General features: G+C 41.3%; 1 protein-coding gene across 13 annotated transcripts in view; it reads left to right on the top strand.

Moving 5' to 3' along the window:
- The window catches only part of BRSK2 (BR serine/threonine kinase 2), a 318986-nt gene that overhangs the window by 256853 nt on the left and 36637 nt on the right, over nucleotides 1–25496 (top strand). For 8 of the 13 annotated variants that reach the window (XM_074842064.1, XM_074842055.1, XM_074842054.1 and 5 more), the window contains 5 exons: nucleotides 5209–5373; nucleotides 6100–6197; nucleotides 11271–11421; nucleotides 15266–15331; nucleotides 25111–25171. In XM_074842064.1, coding sequence (XP_074698165.1) covers nucleotides 5209–5373; nucleotides 6100–6197; nucleotides 11271–11421; nucleotides 15266–15331; nucleotides 25111–25171 — 541 coding nt within the window. The remainder of the gene's footprint in view (nucleotides 1–5208; nucleotides 5374–6099; nucleotides 6198–11270; nucleotides 11422–15265; nucleotides 15332–25110; nucleotides 25172–25496) is intronic. The other 5 variants (XM_074842066.1, XM_074842056.1, XM_074842068.1 and 2 more) reach the window with 1 other exon arrangement.

Below are 25496 nucleotides of genomic sequence, written 5' to 3'. Positions count from 1 at the left end.
TCATATAATTTTATCTATATATATCTCAAGCCAGGAACATTTTCTACAGTGGCTAGCAATTGTTTGAAATAAGATGTTCAGTCCAGCAACTTGCTGTGTTAAAAAGATACCTGCAAGTGATCAGGAAAAACACCCCAACTAACCACCATATTTAATTTGCTATCCAAGTGCTACAGACAATCCCTTGTAATACCTTCTTGACAAGAAAGCTTTAATTTGTTCCTTCTCAGCATCTTGGCTTTTCTCTGAAGTAGAAACAAAAATGATGATATTGATAAGGAAGCACCTGTGATCAAGAGTTTTTCTGTCTCCTAATCCCTACTCCTCCTTCTTCGCAGCAAGCTAAGAGGCTGCTTCTGACCTTGTAACCTGTTGATGCGAGAGTAGTTTTGTGGCTTGATTAAAAGCAGCAGTCTTGACAGTGAAACAGGAGGTCTGTGAGAAAAGTACACGCCTGTCTAGTGGTTTGGGTATAAGGAAGATTGATGGCTTTTAAAAGTGACCTTGCACTTTATGTAGCCTTAAGAGTATTTCAAGAAACCCAAGTAAATAACAGGGTTTTTTTTATACTGATGATAAAAACTAATCAAACTAAGGAGAATACTTCACATATTAAACAAGGAAATGATGCTTTGATACATGCTTCTGAGGGTCAGCATACCTACAGGTTCCCCAGGTGGGTGATAGGGAAAGTCCTGCCTTCATAATCCTATCATTGCTCTTGGGAAATACTTGAGGATGATATGAACTGATATTTAAGCCTGTCACCAGGGAAAAAAACACCTTTGTTTTGATTTGTTTTGTTCTCTCTAACTCTTGTCTTATGGGCAATATTCACTTCTGGATTTATCTGACTTCGATGGTACCTGAGGGCATTCAACAGTTTGTTGAATAATATGGTTTTTTCTTAGTTCACCTGAAATGGTGGCAGCACTCTGCCCATGGCTTTTTCATGCTCTCTACAGTTACCAGTTGACATGGCACCTTTTTAAACCAAAGAAGGACTGGAGTGTTGTTTGCTGCAGGTATTTTTTTTTTTAAAAAAAACTCATGGATAAGTGAAGGAGACATGGAGGGGTGAAATCTCTAATTGTAACCTCTGAAATATCCCTCCTATAATGACTTTATAGCAATTCCAGAAGTAAATGCTGTTTACATCAGACTGGAGAGCTGATCCCTATTACTTTAACCCTCCTCAAGATTTTTGCCTGTAAGTTTTCACCTGTTGGAGGACTGTTGGTCTGGACTCACACGCACAGTTAGGCAGGTGTTATTTCATGACTTTATTCTAGAATTAGAATTTCAAGATTTTTTTTCTTTGCAGACATAAGCATTTGAACATGCAGACATGAAGCATTTTCATGTGCTTCTCAATGCAGGTCAGACTCTCTGATGATTGACACAGTAAACAGTTCTTTACGCCAATGGAAATAGCATCTGAGGCTGTTTTCAGAAGTAGCAATTGAGTTTTGCAAAAGCAAGTCTCCCCTAGAGTCCCGCTGTAGTCAATGCAGAGAGAGAAGGGCTCTTCCAGAAGTCTGTTCAGATTGCCTAAAACAAGGTTTCTGCTCAAAATAGCTTTTTTAATGAGTCTCTTTCTCATTTTCTCTATACTGGCCATGGATTGACCTAAGGAGGTTAACCTCCTTTGGCTAAATTTAGTCTGTGAATAACCCTGCCACCTCCAAAACTCAGCTGCTTTCGTCTGGTAATGTTTCACAGCCTCTTTGCATTCATTTTGCCTGGAAATACTGATGCTGACAGAGAAGGAGGGGTTATAAGTGTTCTACTCCATGGTTGTTTTGCTCACATCTTCCATTTTTTATTTATTTTATGTAACGTTACTATTCTGTGTAAAATTTTCATTCTTTGTCATATATAGGTTACTGACCTGAAAATTCTACTCAGAACATATAAGTGATTTCACTTAATTCTTCAAATAAATATTAAGGCCACTGTAAAACTGAAGAAGAGATTTAATTGCAGACTAGGCAGACAGAGAAAGAGGTCTTGAAAGTTGAAATCATGATTCACAAGCCTAAAAAAAGGAAAAAAGAAACCAAAGAGAAACCTTTCATCACCAACCTCCAGTTCTTCTTGCTCTCCCACCCAAATTAATTCAGTGAGGTTTTTTAAGCCTTTTTAATTGAGATACTTTATTTTTACCTCGAGCACAGGTTATCATAAATCAGCAAATAAACAGCAGTTATTTTCACATTTTTTTAATAAAGCAAGAGGACAAATACAATTAGCAATTATGGTAAATATATACACTCCTGTAACATCCAGTTACTGCCCTAATTGTGAAAGTACCAAATTTACTGAAATCAGAAAAGAATAACTTTGCTTTGCACTGATACAGATGTGGATCTTGGTGTGATTTGCGAGAGAATTTCATTGAGAGACTGAAAAAGTCCACCCTGGTCTGGAATCACAGCCATTGTATGCACCAGTCCCCACACAAGAGGATGGGGTTTAAAGCAGCAATTACATTCATGCGGGCCTTTAAAAAATATACGTGATCTGCAGTATTCATCGTGTGACATTGTTTGATGTCTATGTGGGCTGAAATGCAACAAATTTGTCACTCTCTGCTAGACTGAGAATGGAACAGGCAATACAGTCATGCCAATCACAGCCCAGACCCGGTGATTTTCATTTCCTGAAGCACTGAATTGCGTTGCCAAATGACGAGGTGCCTCTTTGCAGATTTTGCTTGTACCTGATGAGGAGGTGTGAAAATTCCTGACTATGTCTGCGGATGACCAGGTGCAGGGCATAAGGAAAAGCCACTTCTCAGTGCACAGAAGATGGCAAGCTGTGCTCTCTAGAAATGGCTCCCATGCTGATTGATACAAAAGAAGCTTGCAGGTGATATTCTGCTGTAGACCAGGGTGACTAGTAGGATAACCCAGATTTTCTGGAAATTTTCAAAAACAATAATTCTTTTTAATCTCTTCAAATTACCTTAAGGACATCTGCTTGAAACATACTGATTAATTAAGTCAATACTTTTTAAAAGTGGACTGCAGATCATTAAAAACCAAAAACACTCAGCTGCTGTTCAAAGGTCTATCCTGCAAGAATTTATCTTAATGACAAGGTCATCAATGGCTTTAATAGTTCAAGGCTATGATATAATCATTGCATATTACCTGCTGAGAGCTAGATCCTGATCCTGAGAGGTAGGAGCAGCTACCTCTTAAAGACAGGGCACTCCAGGAATGTTTCTTTAGTTCAACAAGGATTTTTGAATCTAGCCCCTAGATTCAGGACCCTGGTGTCGTTGCAGAAGACATAGACGCTTCTGCAAGACTCCAGGGGGGTGTCCAAAGCTGTGTTTTAGTGGTTTGACACACAAGAACAAATCCCAAGGAGCAGATTCTTTCTCTGTCCTTGTATATTCTGCTTCCAGCCCCCTAAACTGAATGAAACAGAGCAGTGTGTGTGAGTGCTCAGGGTAAGAGAAGTGGGATCTGACCCATGTTGTCATGACCTATGTAATGCACACCTGAGTCTGACTCCACAACATGTATCCAAAAAGGGTTGAGCACATTTTCACTGCTTCAAGAGAAGGTAAAACGGAAATTTCCAGGCAGTCTTTCTGCAAGGGGTGTCCCACAAACATGGTTAACAGAGCAGATGCCTCACAACTGCATTTCAACTTGCTTAAAAATAAATTGCACCCAGCAATCTCCAGTGATTAAGGTGTAGTGTGTAACTGTCCTGCCCTAGCATCAGAGCCCTGGCTGCAATGAAGTAGCATTGCCTTCGTACCTTGGAGGAGATAATCTGCATTGGCTCCCTTTTTGTACACTGGCTGAGACCTTGAGCTCACGTGTATGATCCTACCAGAGTTGCTTTCTAACCTACCTGAGAAAAATTAGGGACATTTGAATTGGAGCTCCTTTTTTCCGTGTGGACACTTGGATGGCTCACATTTGAGCCCAGAGCATTTTAAGCTGTGCGAGTAAATTCACAAGTTGTGTTCACCTTATTTTTGCTAGCATCAAAAGGAAGAATCTCCTGCTCAAACACAGCCCCATAAACAACAAACGCTGACATCTGATGCAATTTAAATATTCCCGATTCCTGTTGCCCACCCTGGGAACCTGGACCCAACAGTCACACATTTACATCACATAAAGGAAGGGGAGGACCTCACCCACAGAGCTCAGCATTGCACAAAGCATCCATTGAGAAGTAGAGAAGATTCAGGGTAGACAGTTTCTCCAACCAGAATACCACCTCTGCCAAACCCACCTCTTTGGGTGGATAGAGTTTACATAAATTGCTCACTGCCTACGTAAACAAAATCAAAGGAAATTCAGGGTGCCTGCAACATGTATTTTTCAGTGGTTTTAGATACCTTGACACCTTGACCTGTTTCTTACAGTCAGGGCCTTTAATTGCAACGAATAATCAATATTTCCTGAGCCTAGTGGATGGGATGAGATAATTATGCAGGAAGCCTATGTTAATTACTTTTAAAAGAGTAATATGCTCTACCACTAATGGTGTATTCTGAGGTCTGCCACTGACCTCAGGCATCACACCTGAGCCACAATTTTCAAATTTGCATGTCTGAGGAGAAGCAGAGATTGTCGTATTTGGGCATGTAAATAAACAGCCTGGTTTCCTCAAAACCCTTTAAAGTGTGTCAGGTGGGGGCCTGAACACTGAGGTCTCTTAATCCCATTGGAAGCTTTAAAGAAAGAAACTGCTGCAATGCCGGTTGTAATCAGAATTGGTGAAAAACAGTGATGGTTTGTTCGCAGCTCCTTCTTTGAAAGAGAGTCATTCAGCTTGCACTTTTCAGCCTGGTAGCCTGAGGTCTGGCCTGCTGGTGAGACAGCACCTCTAAAGCCACGTAATGTTTTATAAATGTTTGGCATTAGGATGCTGAACAGCTGCTTAAATTATAGAGGGCACTGGTAAGTGAAGTTCCTACTGCCTCTCTGACTGAACACAGACATTTCTCATTAAAGACCCAAATCCACAAGGTGTTGGTCACTCTTAACCTTCATGGAGGTTTCTTCTGGAAAGAATATCTGTGTGGTTGGGAGCTCTGGTCTCTCAGTGGGAATTTAACAAGCTATTTCCATCTGTTGCTGCAGGCTGTGTTTCAGAGTACAGGTTCATTTGTGACTCATGTTTCTTTTCTCTCCTTCTTTCCCTGCCCCCTTTCTCATCTTCTTTCCTCTGCAGAGGGGGTAAGAACGAGCCAGAACCAGAGCAACCAATCCCTCGAAAGGTGCAGATTCGTTCTCTCCCTTCCTTGGAGGATATTGATCCAGACGTGTTAGATAGCATGCACTCGTTAGGCTGCTTCCGTGACCGAAATAAACTCTTACAGGACTTGTTGTCGGAAGAGTAAGCACTTGCTCAGTCTTCATATCAGTTGGGTGTCCACGGGCTGGGATGCTTATAAACCTGGGGAGAGGTAGAGAGCACTTTAACTCATGTCTCTTGCTGTGAGGGACTGTAGCAACTTCTCACCCTCTGGCTGCTCCTTTGCTAGTGAGGTGCTGGGAGCAAGCACTGAACCTTTCTTGCACCGTGTGTCAGAAGCTTACACCCTGACAGCCACGGAGGCATGGTGCTGGCTCTTCCCTTGCTGCCAGGCAAGGGGACCTTATGAAAAGCTGGGCCATGCAGTCCAGATGAGGAGGTATCATTGCTGTTATTTGTGTTGGGTATGCCTTTGTTTGGCAAACTTTTATTTATTTCAAGCTTACGCCTGAGAGCTGGTGTATTTCCTGAGGTGTTAAGACACGTGATGGAAAGAGCACTTAAAAGCTCAGGACCTGTCTTGCTGCCACGCTTGGTTTGGACTTCCTGTGGACATGTTACCTCGTCTGTCCTGTGCTTCTGCTCTATGTGTGTAACATGGGAATCCTATTTCCTTTTCTCACTAGCTGCTTGTTGGAGACAGCAAGGTTCTCAAAAGTTTTGTGGGATGTGTATCTAGCTGGCAGGTACATGACCATTTCCAGATTATTTAGAATAACTGTAACTGTTTGTTTGATGAGAAGGGTTTATCTACATGTTGATGGTTTTTTCTCTTCAAATTTAAAGACTTTTTTTTCTTATTTTCAGAGAAAACCAAGAGAAAATGATTTATTTTCTTCTGCTTGACCGGAAGGAGAGGTATCCTAGTCATGAAGATGAGGATCTTCCCCCTAGAAATGAAATAGGTACTACAGATACGACCTCTGTCACCATGAACCCATCTCAACTAGTTCCTCTTCACCTTTTTTTTTTTTTTTCTTTTGAAATATATACCCAATCCCTAGCATCACTGTTACCTTCCCACTGAAACAGTGTACAGCACAGGTGAGAAACCTCAGCCTGAGGCAGGCAGGTCTGTTCTGTGGTTAAACTCGACAGCTTCATTTTTCAGGACATGTCTGTCTCAGTGCAGAAACATCCAAGTTGGTCTTGAACCAGATCTTGAAAAATAACCATGTGGACCTACAAGCTGGCTCTGCGTAAGCAGATGAGGTTTAGAAGTGGTATAGTCTAGTGGCAGAGTTTTGTAATTACTAATCTACATGCAGTATTGCAGAAATGCTGCTTCTGGACTTACTTGAGCTAGTAAGACTGTGTAGCATTGCATCCCTATGAAGTTATATATGTACACATCTCTTTTCTGTAGGTAAATATATACACTGTTGAAAGTATGAATAGTATCACTTAACTGTTTATAGTACATACATCAAACTCCCATGTTTTTAGACTATCTCAGAAAGATTTTAAAAACTTAATGTGCGGTAAGATTATATATCTTATAAAGCTCTTGTGACACCACTTTATTCCTGAAGAATTGTTCATTGGTATTTTAGGGTACTGCTGATTGCCAAGGACTTCACTAATCGAGACAACAGGAAAAATGCTTCCTTAAGGAGCTAACTCTTGCTGTGCAGAGTGACAAAAATTCAACTTATTAGTCACTTCTATCAATGACCCGAAATAGCATTTTTACATAGTAGTGTTGTGATTTTCAGGTATTGTATTTCAGCACTTTGAAGACTAGAAGCAAAGTGCTCTTTATTTTCACTAGAAAGCCTGGAATCTCCGAAGCCTACGGGGCAGTGGTATATTGAACTGTAAGTTTGTTAATACTCCATTGAATTACTCCCTTATCCAAGTTCCAGGCTCCAGGCCCTATAATTTTGCAAGGAAGTCTCTTCTATGGGAGAAGAGATGGAAATTCTTAGTCAACACAGTAATTTTTAAATTCTTACTTGGATGGAGCTACAGAGAGCGTGTTAGCAGAGATCCTGATGAAGATGGGTAAATGTGCCAACTGCAGGTCCTGTGGTCAAAAACCCCTTGCTCAGTGCAGTTTGTCATCCAGCACTTTACTAATCAGCTTTTGACTCAAACAGATTATCCTGCCATGTGAGGACACCATCATCTTGTTTTAGAAATGCTTTTGTCATAAGAAAAGAAGCAAGGTGACTCTAGAATCTTCATATCCAGTGTGTAAGTGAATACATAGCTATGCCCTAAATACATCATATATCTGTTTTCCACATGCCGAAGTATTTTCATGGTTTAAACTGAAATATTGTGCTCCACGTTTGTATTTTTTTGTACAAGAAGTGAAAATGTTCCCCAACAGAAAAACACTGCTCTGAATGTGTCATTGTGCCTCATCGGCACATTTTAGACTCTTTGAGCATTATTCTTTGAGTGTTTTTAGGTTGTATTTCCTCTTCCACAGGGGGTTTCCACCTCCTCTGTTCCCAGCAGTATCTCTGAGAACATGGGGCAAGGTTTAATTAAGAGCAGTCATGCTTCTGATGAATATCTCATCATTAGCTATTAGCAATGGCCTTGCACAAACAAAGAGCAGAGAAAAAGTAACAGATTTGATAATAGCATCCTGAAGAAAACACATTCATGAGAAGTGTGCATTGCCTGAGTTCTTGTCCAAAAACAAAAAGGGCATCTCAGAGTATTTTGGTTTTTACTCTTTCTTTGCATGTTAGGTCTCAGAAAGGATGGATGCAGGTAAAAGTATGGCCAGCTCAGACTAGCACTCTTTTCTGGTGTCCCTTTTGGCTGTTTCAGCTATATGAAGCTTTCTCAGAGGGCCAGGGAAGAGCCACCTTCACCATCTTTCAAGTCCAGCTCCATTTTCTTTATCTGAAAACAGAGAAATGAGAAAGTGCTCAGCAAAACGAATGAATGTCAGCTAATGTCTCCTTGAGGAAAAGGCTTTTGTGGGGTGGAGTTTCTGAATAAACCAGATAACAGAGATTGAGCCAGAATAGCCATATAGGATATAGGTGCCTGATCCAAACTCAGAAGTCGAACCTTTATTTCCCACCTTCCAGATGAATGCCTTTATAACTGGATCATTACCTATGTGATTCTTTCTTCCTCTGTAAAAATCCTTAGGAATGACTTCACTTCTCTGATGTGAAATAAAAAGAAAATGCCTCCTCAAAACTATCACAGATCTAGACTAGGACTTTTTTCCCCTATGTGAAATATTTCCAGAGTCAAGAAGAGAAATGCGAACACTGGAGGTTTTCCTATTTTTAACTCCTGTGCTTCTGCAAAATCTTCTACTGCTTTTATATGACACCGCTTTAGTCTTTATGGCAGGATTGCTATGTATTTAACTATTTCTTTAGGATCTTTAGACTTGACAGTGAGGACAGACTCGGTGCCCTGTCATTTCTTACTCAGACCCTTTTAAAAAATATGTACAATACTTGCTACCCTCAGCCATGTATCGTGTATGATTGTAGACAATTCTAAAGAGTAATCAAATATTACTTATTAGAAGCTCAACCACATTCATGCAAGCTTCTGGATGTACTTTCCATCAAACTTTTGTCAGTTGCTGTTGTTGAATTTATAGGTGTGTTTCACCACTTACTCTTTTTTGCTTAGTCTCTCTCTTTGATATTTTAAAATCTTGAGCAGCAAGGACTGATATAAAAGAACCATTTAGCTTATTAGTGATAAATTTTGACTTTTTAATTGTTCTGTTGATTTCTTCATGGTCCGTCTGGCTACTGTCCTTCTCTCAAGCTTTCTCTTTCTGATGGCTGTACAAAACACTGTTATTCAAGTCTTTAGTTAATTCCTCTTCAGATTTCGTCTTTTCTGCCTTTTAATGTCCACCGTATATTTGGCCTGTCACTTTTGTGTCACTCATCTGAACTTCCATTTGCTAAAGTCTTGTGTTTTGAACATGCTTGGATCAAACTGCCTTTTAAAATACCTGTTCATAAAATATTTTTCTTGTCTTTTTCCATCTTTCTTGTTTAGACTCCATTATTAACTAACATTGATGCAGTCTGAGCTTAGTCATTAGCTGTGTTCTTCATCTTCCTTCTTTTTCCTTTCTTTTAAACTGCACTCTTCCACCTTCCTTTCTAATGTCTGATATCCCTCTGTAAAACTTGTATCAACTCTCTGTTGTTGATACCAAACGTAATTACATTGTCATTATGTGTGTTATTCGGCTCTAGTCACACTTCTGATACCAGCAGTTGTCCTGTGGGATTAATCCTTTCTCATTCTTTGAGCTTGTTTGAAGCAGCAGGAGTTTGAAATGTCTAAACCTTGCCCCAGCTTACTTTTGACCACTCACATGTGTGCAGCTGAAGTCACCCACTATAACTGCTTTATTAGGTTTACCTCCCTTTGTTTTTCCCTCAATTATATGCACTATATGTTTTTCCTAAAATACGGGGTTTTTTCCTATTTTTCCTATTAGCATTTTCTACTATGTTTTTATTACTGGACTACTATGTTTTTATTATTTGAAATGGAGTGAGATAAAACTGCTTTTTTTTGTAATTAATTTTTGACAGGAACATTATTTCTATCAATACAAAGAATACTTGGGTTACACAGTAATGGGGTCAGTTGTTATCACTAGCCCATTGGCATTTGAGCTGTCTTTGCTTGTGCTCATTGTTTCAAGAGTAAGCCCTGCCCTAAAGAGATCTTGTTCTGGAAAACATTCTGTGAGAGAGGGAAGAAACAAGCAAGTAGATGGGGGGTGTGAGGAGGGCAGAATAATGAAAATAACACTGTGATACTAGGCAGTGGAGGTAGAATTGTCAAATGCTCTGTTTCTGGTTTTACAAAGGAGTCCTGGCAGAGGAAGAATCCTTAGGGGCTGGGCACTGTGAGCTTCTTTCTACCTGCAGGGGTGAAGGATACCTTTTTTCGCAGGTGGTCACTCTGCTAAAATTAAAAATGTGTCTATAAATAGAGCAGGGAACTGAAATAGCTCAACCAAAGAAAATAAAATCCTTCTGTATTTTTTTCCTGCCTTCCTCTTTTTTACTGTTTTGATGCCATGAGAGATGTTAGTAATAAAACATATCAGCAGGTCTGCATTTGGTTCCCTGCTTCACCATGGAGGTGTGTATGGTTTGGCAAGTCACCTTCTGCAATGCAGTTTGGTATCTAAAGACTTTTCAGAGCAATTGAGGCGCTCCTCAGAACCTCAGCAAATGTTTGTCAGCACCTTTAGGAATGAGTTGCTTTTAAATATCTCATACCTCAGTTTTCATTCTGCAAAGTGAAAATAGCACTTCAATAACTCATAGAAATATTACACAATAAAAAGTATAAAGCACTTCAGTTACTATTGCGGTAAAAGCTGTACGATGACCTCTGAGAAAAATTTTAGTAGCTCTCATTGGAGATTCATCTCAGGTAGACAAGTGTGTTTAATTTGTAATGCTGAAGGATGAGAAATATAAAGCAGCGGGGAAAATCTGAACTCTAATCTTAAAGATGCAAAAAAAAAAAGGGTATGTTTCAGGGGAGAGTGCAATTCTGAGTTCAGAGTGTACTTATGTCCCTGTGTCACATTTAATCTAGCTAGCAGGGACATCGAAGGCAAGCTCTAGCAACCTGAGCACATATACAGGATCCCTAGATGGCTTATACTCCGGCTAACAGCTTGTGTTATAGCCCATGCTGTCATCTTGTTATTACTGTTATCAGCTTTGTAAGGTAATTTCTGCAAGCTATGCTACAGTTGTACCTTTATTTTGCAATGCTCATACATTCAGGGCAGTAGCAGTGCTCTTTCTCTCTGTAGATGGATTGCAACTTATGTTTGCAAATTTGGAAGAAGGGAGAGACTGCCAATGTTCTTCTCCATCACAAAGATCTCTGTGTCTGTAGGGGAGGTGTGAGAGTGAGATTGTTGAGAGAGGATTTAAGCAACCTGTGCGAGGTAAGTCGCAGCCGAATTCAGCTGACAGCGTTTTCTTTTCATAAAGATCCCCCCAGGAAGCGTGTGGACTCCCCAATGCTCAACAGGCATGGGAAGAGGCGGCCAGAAAGGAAGTCGATGGAGGTTCTCAGTGTGACAGATGGCGGCTCCCCAGTCCCTGCTCGCAGAGCTATTGAAATGGCACAACATGGACAGAGGTGGGTCTCTCCTTCACCCAGGAGTCCTGCCTGTCTGGGTTTGCTACCCCCTTTTGTGTTACACATACAAAGGAGCTGTGGAGCTTTTCTATTCACACAAGCATTCATTACAACTTCCAGGCACATTTGCAACGTGATCTGGCAGCCAGCAGCGCTTACGCACACACCACCAGAAGTCCTGCCAGGGGCTTAAGAGTTCTGTTCGCTTGCAGCTATTGCTCAGGAAACCACCACGTCCTCTGGGCAAGATTCATCTCACCTCTTTTTAATTGTTGAGAACATAGGCATTCAGTCTAAGCTTGTGATACAGGCTGTCACTCTAGGCAATGGGGACAGACCAGGGCTCTGGAAGGTCTCAGACACATATGTCCTCTGTTCCAACAATCTTAGACAAGATAATTTACCCTCTGGTTGTTCCTCTCTGTCTCCATAGCCTACAACAGAAATCTAGATGACTCTCTCGGATTAGGTGCCTAGCTTTTTGGCACCCAAAGTTAAATGAGGTGAACCCCACCCTCCATGTCATCAGAAGAGCTTGAATCTGGAAAGCCCTGTCCAGGCATCTGTAGATGCCTCTAAAATGTGTTGTCAGAACCAGCATGCATCTGACCCACATAAATTACCACATGCGTGTAAAGTGATGGAATATGTATAATTTTGCCTCTTTTCTATCAAAGAAAGTGTCAGTCTTGTGGAGAAACAGCAGGGGAAAATGGTGTCTTCTTAAGGCAGGTTCTGGGAGAGTAAGTGAACTGTGGAAGTTCATTTATATGAACCATGGAAGTTGCTTCCTCAGTCCCTATGACTAGCCTAAGGGAAGCACCTGCATTTGGATTCACACTTGCATAAATCAATAAAATAAAAAAACACTTCACATGTGTGTATGATGATGATGCTGCAACTTCTGTTGCAGCTTTATGACATGACTTTTTTGTTCAGCTGTTAAGATCTGCTCAAAAACAGCCTGCTGTGCCCAGAAACTCCCTTTGCTGACTGAGAACTGGGTGAAGAACGTGAAATAATTTCATGTTCAGAGGCCCCTAGAATTGCTGGAAAGTTTTGCTGGCAACTGTTACGGTTCTATCTACAGTGAGGAAAAGTGGTGATTTCCAGAATCTGCTAGGACTTGTTTCAGACTGGATATGTGGCTTTGAGATACACTGCCATAAAGATTTTTCATTGTAGTGTAGTCTGGAAACCTGTCTTGAGTATGTGGTTTGCTTTGATGTGAGGTCTGGGCGAAGGAAGTGTTCAGGACAGGGTGTGCTCAGTGTTCCTCACAGGCCTCCAAGTGACGAGGATGAACACGGCACTGACAAACAGTTGCTCACACCTTGCTCAGCTTGCAGGGTTTAATCTGGTACTGGTAGATACATGGGCCATGAACCTCCCAGAGCCAGAGGCAAATCACTTTCCCCCGCCCCAAGGCTGCTGTGAGCCTGCAGCTGTTTACAGTTAGTGTCCAACTGGGTGGAACAAATAGGAGGTGTTAGGCTGATCCCAAAGTTTTCTGAGAGCTGAAACCTTTTCATCCAGCTCCCAGCTTTGACTTTGGATTCAAAAGTCTGAAGAGGCAAAGCTGTATCTTGCTATCCAAAGTATTCCTTTTGCTTTTAAATGTCTCACTCAATTCTGCACATGAGGAAACAGTTGAAGTCGAAAGGTCTGATGTGAGCTCAGAGCAGGGACATCCAAGTGACATATCAGTAAAGAAAGGTTTTAGCTTAAGGAGGAAGCAAAACCTGCCAGGCACAAGAGAGACACAGGGCAATGCATACCACAACTCAGGGCTGGACGTAAAGCTGTGATTAAGGGTGGAGAAAGGGATGTAATAACACCATGATTGATGGTGATGGGCTAGGTAGTGCTTGTTTTGGAAGGGGTTAAAGGGAAGATGTTATTTTACTCCATGTGTGAGCTTCCATAATTCATACCATCCACATCCACAGATGACAACGGCACATTTTGTGTTGCTGGCAGCACAGTCGTTTATAACGTGAACTGGCTTCATTAACGAACACCACTGCATGGGGATTGTCTGGGGACGATGCATTGCTGATGGGGCACCATCTGTCAGAACAGTCAGTAACAAAATGACAAGTGCCTTCCACCAAGAGTGGGGGATTTTTAATGGCTAGTCGCATATTATATTCCATGAAATGACCCACCGACAGTGGATTTTACAGCAGTAGGGCTTAGATCCCCGAGGTGGATGCTTTTTTAAGAATGACATTTTTTGGTCTTAACAGATGACTTATTCAGTGCTTTTATCCTACAATACTAGGAAGACAGGGAGGCGGACTATGGAAACAGGTCTCCTGTTTAGACACAGATGAGTTGTGTAAACATCTGGAGACACAGAGCCATTGCTTCTTTCTTGAGCTGGCAGAGATACTTTTCTAACCAGTGGGCAGAACACACCCATGTGTCTTGTGATTTAGTCCTATTGTCCTCTCTCCCAGTAGTAAACAGATGTTTGCTTGCATAAAGGGGATTTATGTTACAACCTCTGGTTTATGTGTCTGTGTGATGAACTGTGCTTTTGGTAACCATGTGGGGACCCTACAAGTGTCTGGTCTTGGCTTGTTTAGGGGCATATCTTTCCATGGAGATTTGAAACTTGGCAGCCTTCAGCCCTACAGGCTGAGAAAGTGAAAAACATAGTCCTTCAGTGACTTAGTTTTGGATAATGGAGGAGGGGAACTCAGCACCAAGGCTGCTTGTTGAGCTTACAGACTCCTTGAAATGCTTGTGCTGACCTCTCCAACTGTTCTCCATTGGGTCTTCGTATATGGCAAAGTTAGTATGCACAAACACCAGCTACCCTAAAACTGGTGACTAAGTTTTGTTAATTCTTGGTTTTCCCTGCTAGTTGTCAACTAAACGGGTTCATAATTACGTCTTAATTCCTTCTGTTGTTGTGGTATCCACACCTCTCAGACTATCTGGTATTTCGTTGAAATGTCAAAAGAAAAGAGGTGGGTTCTGAGCTTAGTTTAACACCAGCTAATTTGTCCCTTGTGCCAAAATCACACAGACTAGGAAGGATTCCATGGGAGCTAGAATCCCTCGGGGATATGCCAGAAATTTTCAGCAGCTCTGCTGTGAGAGTCCACAAACTGTTCTAAAATGGGCTTCATTAACTATTCATTTTCTTCTGGTTATTGAAGTGGATAGCTTGCGTGAAAGATCAGCTAACATTAGGAAGCAGTGTTCTGTGAAACAGTGAAGCATATTACCAGGGAAATATATTACAGAGAGCTGCCCCTTTAGCAAAGCATAGGGAATTTTGCTTCTAAGCTTCAGGGATTCAGACCCAAGATGATAAAGAAGGAAATTTCTCTATACACTGAGTAAAGGGAAGAGAGTTGGGAGTAAGTGGTAATGGACTCTACAAATCAGAATACAAAATGGATTACTGTTCCTCTAAGAGGCTCTATGGTCCGATTTAACCTTTTCCCAGATTGTGCTTAGTGTTGAGGTCTTCTAGAAAAGTCTGAGTAATGAGCGCTTTGCAAGCTGTGCCTTCAGGCATGTTCTGTTTTCCCTGGACAATGTGACAAAGTAGATGGTACCTGGGTTTTCAATTGGGTAAAGGAGAGCAGAGTTTACAAATATGTATGGGGGAAGTCATCTTAGACCTCAGAAGTCAGGGGGAGATAATGAACTTCAGCACTGTGTAGGCTTGAGCCATAGTTGGAAGGTAAAAGAAAGGTTTTTCGGAGCATTGCTTAAAAAGGGGAGGATGGGTTGGGGGGCTGGGTGTCCAGCATTGCTTCAGGTGACTCTCTTTTATAAATGTCCACACTAGTAACTCTGTTTTCTCGCTTTGTTCCTGCCATAGTAAAACAATGTTCAGTAAAAGCCTGGATATCTCTGAAGCCAATCCCAAATTCAACAAAGAAGAAAGGTATAAACACTGACAATATGTTCCTCTCCTCTACCTCACTGCTGAGACCTTAAAGATGCAGTACTTACCTTCTCCGTGTGGGGACATAGCTGTTCTCTCTTTAGAGAGAAACAAGAGGGTGGGATATTTACAGCCCCACACTACATATATTTTTGTACAGTACCGTTCATTTGAGGCTATCCCCAATGCAGCCTGTGACTGTACCAACCTTTTCCCCACTAAAATTTCATCCTACTGCTACTTCTCATTCAGTTCTGCCATGAGTGAGGATGCCCAGGGTAGAAGATGTATTTGCTAAGACTGCTTTAGGAAGGATTGGAATATAAAACACTAGGAAAGCCCAGAGTGCTCCACTCCCAGCACTAGAAACAGTAGCACAACTGAGTCAGTGACAACAATGGTAGGAAATTTTGGAAATCCTGTCTGACAGAGCAAAATATTAAGTGCCTGTAGGTAAAAGACAGACTCCTTAAGACTACCCTGGCTGCTCCGGAGAACACAAGGAAAAGATGTTCAAAGTTTTTGGAGGATGATTCCAATCTAGCAGTTCAAGTGACAGATGGTGAAGAGTAACAAAAAGGGTAACTCCCAATTGTGAACAGAGGCACAATGGAAGACACGCAGGCCACCGGATTGAGGGAGTTTAAGTGGACTCATGCGGGTCCGTGAACAAAAAAAAACCAGTTTAGACTTTTGAGAAGTTTTTTAGTGGACATGTTCCTAAAATTTTGGTCTCAGAGGAAGAGAATTTTTCTCTAACGTTAAAAGCTGGCATCCCAGTGGATAATTCTTCATCAAAATGTAATCCTTGTACATTTTGGACAAACACTTAGCTTATCCAAAGGTTAAGTGTGTTTCATATGATTCAAAAAGGGGGGGGGGGGGAAAGCAGTGGGTTCCTTAAAGGAACCTATGGACTTGGCAAACCATTCTTCCTTCCATTTCCCCTTTTAATAGAAACTTCCTATTTAAAGATAAACATGGCCTTTAAGCCTCAGGAGACTTGTAGGATGTGTGAGGGACAGCCCCTGTTTTGGCCTTTTGCAGGCTGAGGCAGTCCTTTGTGGGCAGTGCTTCAAGTCTTGAACCTGCCACAACGAAGAGCATCATGCATCTGCAGGAGAGATTGTGCCTCACGTGGTGTGTAAACCACCCTCTTTGAGATGCCAAGATAGGAACAAGCATTGGACCTGAACTGTTAGAAACCTTTGAGTTTCACAGCCATAAAGGAGTGGTTATACAGTCTTTAGTGGCTGGGCTTTCCTGGACTGTTACAACAGACATGGACATTCCTGTTCCTTTCTCTGATTTCCCCTGTATGTAAGTTCTGTTCTTCAACATGTGGCACTTGCATTAAAAGTTACTCTGAAACTACTCCAAAGATGAGCTTTTCCACAGTAATTAAAAGTCAGGTCCAGTAAGAGAAGTGCAGAAATTTTATCTGTGACAGAAGAAGGGTCTTTCAGCAGTTGTTCCCATTCGTTGTCCCTCTGTCCTTCTCCAGCAGCTGCTACAGCTGTGTTAGCAACAGAGGAAATGACCCTTCAGTAACTGCTGGGGGAATTTCCCAAATACACACAGGCATTTCGTGTTCCCTCTCAAAGGTGATATTTTTCAGCGTGCAGGAGGAGAGGGTTAGAGCACTGCACGAGGATCACCCAAGGTCCTTGTCACTGAAGGACCAGGCTGAGTTTTGGAGGATCACATTTGCTGTGGTCTTACCTCCCTCCCACTTCTAAGAGTTAGCACAAAGGACCTCAGTGGTGGGAAGGTGAGAGGACCTGGATTCTGGATCTGTGAACAGCCACGTGAAAGGAAGGGCTAGGCAGCAAAGAGAACCCCAGGAAAATGGGGCCAGCTAATCATGGTGGCCATTAAATTTTTGGCCAGTGTTTAATTATCCAACTTTATGATGTCTTTTTTAAAGGAATACTGCATCTTTAAGGGTCCCTTCCCTCTAGATGCACATGGTTGTCTTAGTAGCTGAGGCCACTGTCCCTTTCTTTTTCTTTTTCTTTCTTTCTGACTTTCTCTTTCACCCCCTCTTTCAGTGCTTCTCTTCTTCTGTATCTGGGTTGCTGCAGCTCCGTAGTTCACTTGCTTCAGTATTGTAGGGAATGCACATGTCTGCGCTTCTGGTTCTATTGTGTCCTGGGATTGTTCATTTTTTTTAAACCTCATTTCCCTTTTCCTTTTCCCTATTGTCAATTTGCTTTCCATTCTTTTTGTTAACCTCTTCAGTGCCTTCCCTGTTGGGAAAATGACTTGAAAGAAAAATTAATCAACCCTCTTGCACCCATTCTATTTACGTTTTAATATTCTGCATGTGTGAATATGGGTGTATTTTCTGTACAAATATACACACACGTTCCGATATACAATGGGTGTCAATTTGCTCTTCTCAGTTACATCACTGTAGCTAGATCTGTACAGGTACAACTGAGGACAGCGTTTGTCCCTAAATATATACATATATATGTATTTGTATATATATGAATTAGATCTTACCCAAATTTGCACTCCAGGCCGAACTATAAATGGAGTGTCACTCAAACACATGAAAAAGAACTTACTGTAATGCTTCTTTCCACTTCTCTATCAATGCATAGCACAACAACTTTTTTCTTTCTATTCTAACTATGTTTTAACTTTTTTCTAAAACTGCCTTGCGTTGCCCAGCCCCGCATTTGCAGTGTGGATGTAACTGGAAGCATGGCTAGTTGCACTGAGCAGTAAACTGTGAAATCTACTGGGCATATATTAAATTTGGCATTTCTGCTGGTGACTGTCTTGTGGAGAATGGATTTTCCTCACCCAGCCAGAGGTAGCTCTGGCAGCTTGGGAGCCTGTTAGTGAAAATGAGGAGAATGAGAGAGAATGAGACAGAGAGGAAAAAAAGTGCTACATCTGACTTGGAAATAATTTGGCTTAATAACACCAGATTATTTTTTATGTCTAATCTAATCTTTGTTAACGTGAAAAGGTGGTGACATTTTCCTGAGTCTGCTTACCTGCACCCCTGAAAACTTTAATAACCTGACTTATTCTTTTCGATTCTGAATGCTTTGGTTGCTAGTGAAAAATTAAGAATACTGAAGTTTTTGATTGTCACTAGGCTTCAAAGTCAACATGCCAGAGATTCATTCTGCTTTTAGAGCTGCTGTTTCAGACTCTTTTCAGCACAGCATTGATTTATTCTCCATTCACATTTGAAAGATTTTCTTTGCAACATTTAAGACCCAGAGACTGAATTTATTTTAAATGAAAAATGAGATCCTGGAGCACAAGATGGCATCCACAGAGATAAGTGCTGGGTTGCTGAGCTGGTATGTTCTAGCTGATCTGAATTCCTGACTATAAGACCATCATGACTAATAAGCCAGTATCAAAGCAGATTCACAGCTTGAGCTACAATCTTGTACCCTGGGCTCCCAAGCTGGCTCAGAAATGCATGCTTTAATAACCAATACGTTTCACAGTTCATTCGTGGTAAAAGAAGTACTTCTTACCAGGCCAGCCTGGGGGACAGAGGGACGCTACATGAGCAAACTGGGGACAAAAAGAACTATTTCCTTGATAACAGTCTGATATAACTGTGCCTTATGTAAGAGGCAGAAAAGAAATGCAGCATGAAGTATGAACCCCATTGCTCTGCTGACTGCTTTAATTGGGCTTTGGCTGGGAATGGTTTTTTTACAGCCTTAGTATGTCCCTCCCCATATTCCCCAGTGTCAAAGTTGGATGTGTCTGCAATACTGTGAGCAGGACAAAAGTTATTTTCTGGTAATTGAAACTGTCCCCCTAGTGTTCCTGGTCTCTGAAGACGTAGGCACCAGTGGCAATAATTATGACCGTTCAGTTCTCTGAACAGTATTTCACTCTGCTTTTCCTACTCTTCTCTCCACCTGCCTCCACATCCCTCTCTCTTTCTTTCTCTCTCTCCCTCTCTCTTCATTTTCCCTTTCCGAGGATGGCGAGTGCTGATCCATTGGGGTAAGCTCTAGTTTTGGATTATTCCTGTTGCGGGACCTGTTGTATCTTGTAGAGAAACTTTTCATTTGCACTATACAAATACAATACAGGCTGATAAACTTCAGTGAATGAGTCTTTACAGCAGGGAGAGAGAGAGAGAGATGTGGGAAGAAGCATTTTTGGTGCTTTTGTGTGTGTTTGTGTGCTTTTATGTTGGAGTCACACTCCATATAATTTAATTTTGGGTTCTTTTTTGTTCTCTTGTTTGTCTCTATGTTTCAATGTCGTGGGCACAGAGAACTATCCTCAGACACTGTGCAGGTGCCAGGACACCTTCTGAGAATGAGACCCCCTTCACTGTTTAGCGCTTTTTGTATCTGTTTGGTACCCTCCAGTTAATTTTGATCCTAATTTATTCTTTTTTTTAATTTTTTTTTAAAGATGAAGCTGAATCCCATCCGTGTTATTAAAAAAATGCTGGGTATTCCCTCTCTTTTTAGTATATATTTTCTTAAGAGGTGAACAGATGGCCCTAGAGACAGATATATCTTCAAAGCTCTTTATTTTCGATAAAGAGGATATAGGTACAACTAGGAATGCAGTCACGCTTCAAATTAAAGTTCCATTTATAAATACTTAACAGAAGGAGAATATTTTATTAATAAATGATTTAATAAAAACATTGTAATAGATCACTAAAGAGTACAGCAAAAGCTTATTGAGAGGGTACATACTGTGAAAGCTAATTAGCACCAGTAACATTTACTTCTTATCTTTGTAGTGTGCTTTACTATTTATTAATTCTTTCTAAACCATTTATAAATGGAACTTTAGTATAACTGGCCAATTAAGGAAGGTGGTGCTGTTCAACATCACCCTCTGTGTGCTGAAAGGAGAAAGAAGTGTGTTACCAACACCTGAGGTCCTTTCTCTGTACTCTTTGTAAGGCTTCATCTTACAAGTAGTTATTACCCTGAGTAGACCTTCTCAGTTAAGCATAAGTATTCCCAGTAAGAGCTGTTACAGTTTGTCTAATTTGCATGGTTGGGACTGTAAGACAGTGGAGCATCAAAGGTGTTCCCTCGATCAGGAAGGAAGGAAGCACAGTTTGTATCTTTTGGACACCCAAGAGTAATAGTGATGAACTGTTGTAACACACAACGCCTGACTGCTCACCTGTTGCATATAATTGAGGTCATTTTCAGGGGTCTCATACCCTGAAATACAGTTTAGAATTTTTTGGTTTTATTTGAGTGAGCAAGCAAAGAGGAGTATCAAATTCCACCCAATTTATGCTCGAAGCAGATAAGAGGTTGGCTGGATATTTTGGGAATCACTTTCAAAACTACACATGGAATCAAACGAATTCAAAATTTCAAAGGCATTTCACCCAGGGACACAAGTCTGATGCATTACTGCACGCTGCATGCATGCTGCAGGCTCCCCTTCTTGGAAGCATGGCTCCAGCTTGACCAGCTAAGAGGCTGTATTCAGCATCCCGGTAAAACTGTGCTATGAAAGCAAGTTCTGCTGGGACTGCAACAAGGTACCAAACTCCCCTTTGATTGTAAGAAAAATTTCTGTGAGATGGTTATTCAAAGAAGAAACAAATGCCGAATCTGACCCAAATGTTTAATGCTGGCTGTGAAGCCTTTATACTCTACTGGTGTGTACTAGCAGATGCACTGTTTGAAGCACTTGAAAATTAATCAGAGTGAAGGGCAATATGGAGGTGCTCTCTACATGTGCTAGATGTGTAGTACAGTTACCAGGTCAGCTGCACTTTTCCTGCTTGTATTTCTCTCTGCCTACACCTCAGCAGTGTGAGGCTTCAGCCCTTCACCTCTTACAGCTCTCGAGAAATTCTGCAGTTCTCTGAAACCAGCTGGAAACTGGATTCACCAGTAGGAGACCACTGGTCTAACACGAATTGGTCCTCACGTGGCTTCCCCTTTCATAGCAGCTGGCTAAAATTAGTAAAAAATTACTTTAAAACAAAGGACCTTTTAACTTTGATACTTTGAAGTATCAAATAGATTGAATAAGGTATAAAATCATCACATCTACAAACTACAGCCTGCACATGCACATTTTGTTTCAGTCCTTGGCCTCTCTCTTTCATAGCTCAGACGTCTCCAGATTATTGTCAATCTATGAGATGGGAGGAATAGCCTGCGATGGTCTCAGTGCCCACCTTATGTTTAGAGTGCCCTCTACATCTTCCCCCTCCTAAACCTTGGGTCTAGCTCCCTTACGGTTTATTTTTTAAATTCCTCCCTCCAGGCTTGGCAAAACAACTATGTCACTTGAGAAAGGTCTAAAGAGTCTCTTCTTGGGTCTCTAAATCTGGCAGTTGTGTTTGAAGGAATGCTCTTTATCTGAGCAGCTGCATTAACTTTTCTGCTTGTATGTTCGCCAACTCTTTGATGGCTTCCATTGAATTAGTGCCCAAGCATAGAGCAATGCAAAACACAGAGCAAAGTGACTCACACACAGTGCTCGTAGTTTGCTAGATTGTTGCATTTAGTATTAAGTTATTGGAATAATTATAGATTTAATACTTCCAATGACATTTAGTGACTGTAGAGACTCTTAGGAGTTTACTCGCTAATAGATATTTCCCACTAAATAAACTTAGTTCATAGCCATAGAGATCAGATGATGTCATATTTTTTTCCGCTTTCCACACAAGATCATCCAGGGTCTGCCATACTAATGTGCTGCCTGTAGGGCCTCATGCTTTTATTTTCTGGTGAGAGGGATAAAAATTTAAATTCTCTCTGTTCTTTCATTACAGCATTTCAGCATAATGGAACGTTTTCATTACTTTCTTTTGGCCCTGTCCCAGTTCTGTCCACCTGACTCTGAGATACAGGAGCAGTGTATGTAGGATTTTTTTTAAAAACTGAATTCTAGCATTTCCCAGTTAAGATGATCTTGATGGGAGGGCCAAATCTGTCATTTTTGCTTGTTAGCATTTTTGTACTGGAGCATAGTACCTGCCACTCTACTGAGTTTTTATAGCTGGCTTGGGAACCATGTCCCATTTGTAAAGGTAAATTATGGGAGATTTATTAAATTGAAGAAGATGCAAGGATAGTCTGGGTGTCATATCCCATACCAGCACTCTCTGGTAAAGGGGAAAAGTTTTGAAAATGTACAGCTCTTTTTTCACCCCAACACTTAAAATTAACCCAGGATTCTTTAAACTCTTTCCACTGCTCCTATATACAATTTCCAGTGTGGACAAACTAAAACATGCTATAGGGCCTACTTTACTTCTTACGTATTTTGCATGTAAATCAGCAGCAGAAATAAAGTTTGTTTGATAGCAGTCATGTGGATGCTGAATGCATTTCCAGGAGGATTTCACACTAACTCTCTCTTCTGTCCCCTACCTCAGGCTCCTAGGCTGGATGAAAACACAGTACACAACAACTCTTTTTCAAATATTGCTTCCAATAAGGAACTGGGAGTTGGGAGGTGGGGCCTGCCATGTTTTGCCCTCCATGTATGTGATTGTTTTTGTAAAAAAAATAGGAGGCAATGGGGTTGGGAGGGGAGAATTCAGGACTGTTGGAAACACCTGATTGCAAAAAGGAAATAGCAGTTGGAACTTATAATCAAGTATCCTGGAATTCAGGTGAGTGTCAGAGAGGACTTTCCCACCACAGTTAAGAGTTGGTGGGAACATCTCCTAGTGGGAGTTTAACTCCTAAGTAGGTGTTTAACTGCATCTCTGGGCACCTAAATGCCCTCCACATTTGTCCAAGATAATCTCTAGGCTCCTCTTATAATTTATGGTTTGGAAGAAGCTTTTCCTGATGACTCATACGAGGAAGATTTTAACTAAATGGACTTCCCATATGTACGACACATCTGTGTTGCACTCAGCTACTTCAGTTATAGGAGAGGCACATAAAATAGCCTTTCAGAAGAGAAGCAGACGGTTCTCCCCTTAAAATTACTTTGCATAAACCTTTACGAGTGCCCCAGATCTTGATGGTACAAATTTAGGTTTAATCTAGTGCAAAAGAATGCCAAGACTGAACTTCTAGTTTTTGACTGCTGCACTATGATGGGCAGACTACAGCAGGGTACAAGGGAAAACGCAGGTGGGGAGTTTCTGCATAGAATGAGTGCCCCAGATTTTCGTGGTGCAAATTTAGATTTAATCTGGAAAAAAAAAAAAAGCATGCAGAGACTGGGCTTCTGGGTTTCACCTACTTATCATGATGGACAAACTGCAATGAGATACAAACAAAACCATCAGTGAGTAGTTTCTGCAGAGGATACAGAGAGAACAGGACCTGCCGTTGTGTTCAGTTGTAGCTTACTCTTTCCTTGGAAATAATTCCTCTTTGCACTTCACATATTTTTTAGTAATTCTACTACTCAGTTTTATTTAGTCTGGGAGACCATTTTAGAGACTGATTTTTTTGTTTTATTCTTCTATAACAGTAGAAGAGAGTAAACTGAGACAATTTATGGTCTAAATTTGCTTTATATTCTCTTATGTATAAACTGACATTAGCTATCTGACCTCTATCAATTTGAAATATATGTGTGTACACACACACATAAACACATATGCATACACATACACACATGCACTCTGTTTGCCAAGCATCTACAGGATCTCACCTTTTCATGTTTGTCACCTGAAGGCACATAATTGCTTTCACGGCTCTTACTGTAGGTGAAACATTGGTAGGTTTGTTCTATTGACATGTTGCATGGTGGTTGTTGAACAACTAGAGTCTTAGCCAAGTCCTCTCCTATAAGATGTTTCAGTCTTCAAGACAACTTTCTTTCTATTTAAAAAGGATAGAAAGCAGCTGCCTCTGGGCCTTACTCATTTACAGTCATACAGAGGAGTTTTTTTCCCGCTGGGCAGCCCTCCTCCTGGAAACTTCTGCTGCTGAAATATTTGTGCATTTGGCCTGTCTGCCCTTTCAGCTCCTTTAGCATAGCACATTCGTATGTTTTATTGTCTGCAGCTGACATTTTTCATAGGTGGCCTTTGCTGGAGAGCGTAGGAGCATCGCTGTATAGGTGACTTTGTCAGCAAATAGAAGGACAGTTTATCCTCCCTTGACTGGCCTCTCTTTGAGGGCACCTGGGCTGTTATCTTGGTATTAGTAAAGTCATCAACAACAACAGAACTCGTTATCCATAGAGAAGACCTGGCTTGTTTAATGCAACAGCAGGAAATCTTACCAGAGAACAGGGATGTGAAATCCATCAGTGAGAAGCTGGTAGGGGTTAAGCCAATGTGAGCTTTGACTTCAGTGGGAAGTCATCACATAGAAAACGATTGTGTGCCTGGGTCATGGAGACTGGGTTTTTTTCTTAATATCTGGAAGAATCCCCTACCTTTGTGCCTTGTACACATGGTGCTTTTCCATGTTGCTCGTGACAGAGAACGTCTCATTCTGTGTCCACCAGCACTACGCAGAAGAGAATTCTCAGCACCAACATGAAGGTCTTGACAGTCCTTTTTGAATTCAGCAGTTCAGCTTGCACAGGTCAGACGTAGCTTCCATGTGTTTGATAACCAAAAAGAAGGTAGCAATTCCCTTAATGAAAAGGGATTATAGTTCCTCCCTGAGCAACAGCGTTTCTTTATTTTGAGGGTGGGACAACTGAAAAATGTGACAGTAGAGAAAGGAAAGAGTCATGTGCTTTTCCAGTGACAGCCTCCCTCCTCCTCCTCACTTCATGCCTGTGCCTGTGGTGGCTGGTGTTCAGGGTTATTACTTGTCCAAGTTTTCTGAGGGCTGTTTTTCCTTATTGTGTCCATTCAGGTCTCGGTCAATCAGCGGAGCGTCGTCTGGGCTCTCCACCAGTCCTCTCAGCAGTCCAAGGGTAAGTGGTGCTGCTTCAAGATCTGTTGGTCCAATTCACTCACACATGCTTGATGCTTTTCGACATCTGTTGCTGCAGAGCTGTGGCTCTTAGGTGGGATGTTTTGTTTTTCCTTGGCAGCTTGTAAATTTTCATGGGTGGTGAGGGAAATGTTATTTACAAATGCGAGCAGAGAATTTCTCGTACATGTTCCCTGCACTGTTAGCAGGGATCTCACTGTGCCCTTGCCCTTTTTCAGTCTCATAAGCACGTAGAATAACGTTGCTATGACTAAACGCTGCCATATCCAGCTGAGGCCTCTATACAGCGTGGTTTCAGACCAAAT

The sequence above is a fragment of the Strix aluco genome, chromosome 16 (assembly GCF_031877795.1).
Source record: "Strix aluco isolate bStrAlu1 chromosome 16, bStrAlu1.hap1, whole genome shotgun sequence".
In the NCBI taxonomy this organism is placed as follows: Eukaryota; Metazoa; Chordata; class Aves; order Strigiformes; family Strigidae; genus Strix; species Strix aluco.
Note: the sequence above shows the minus strand (reverse complement) of the source record. Positions and strands in the feature narration are given on the sequence as shown.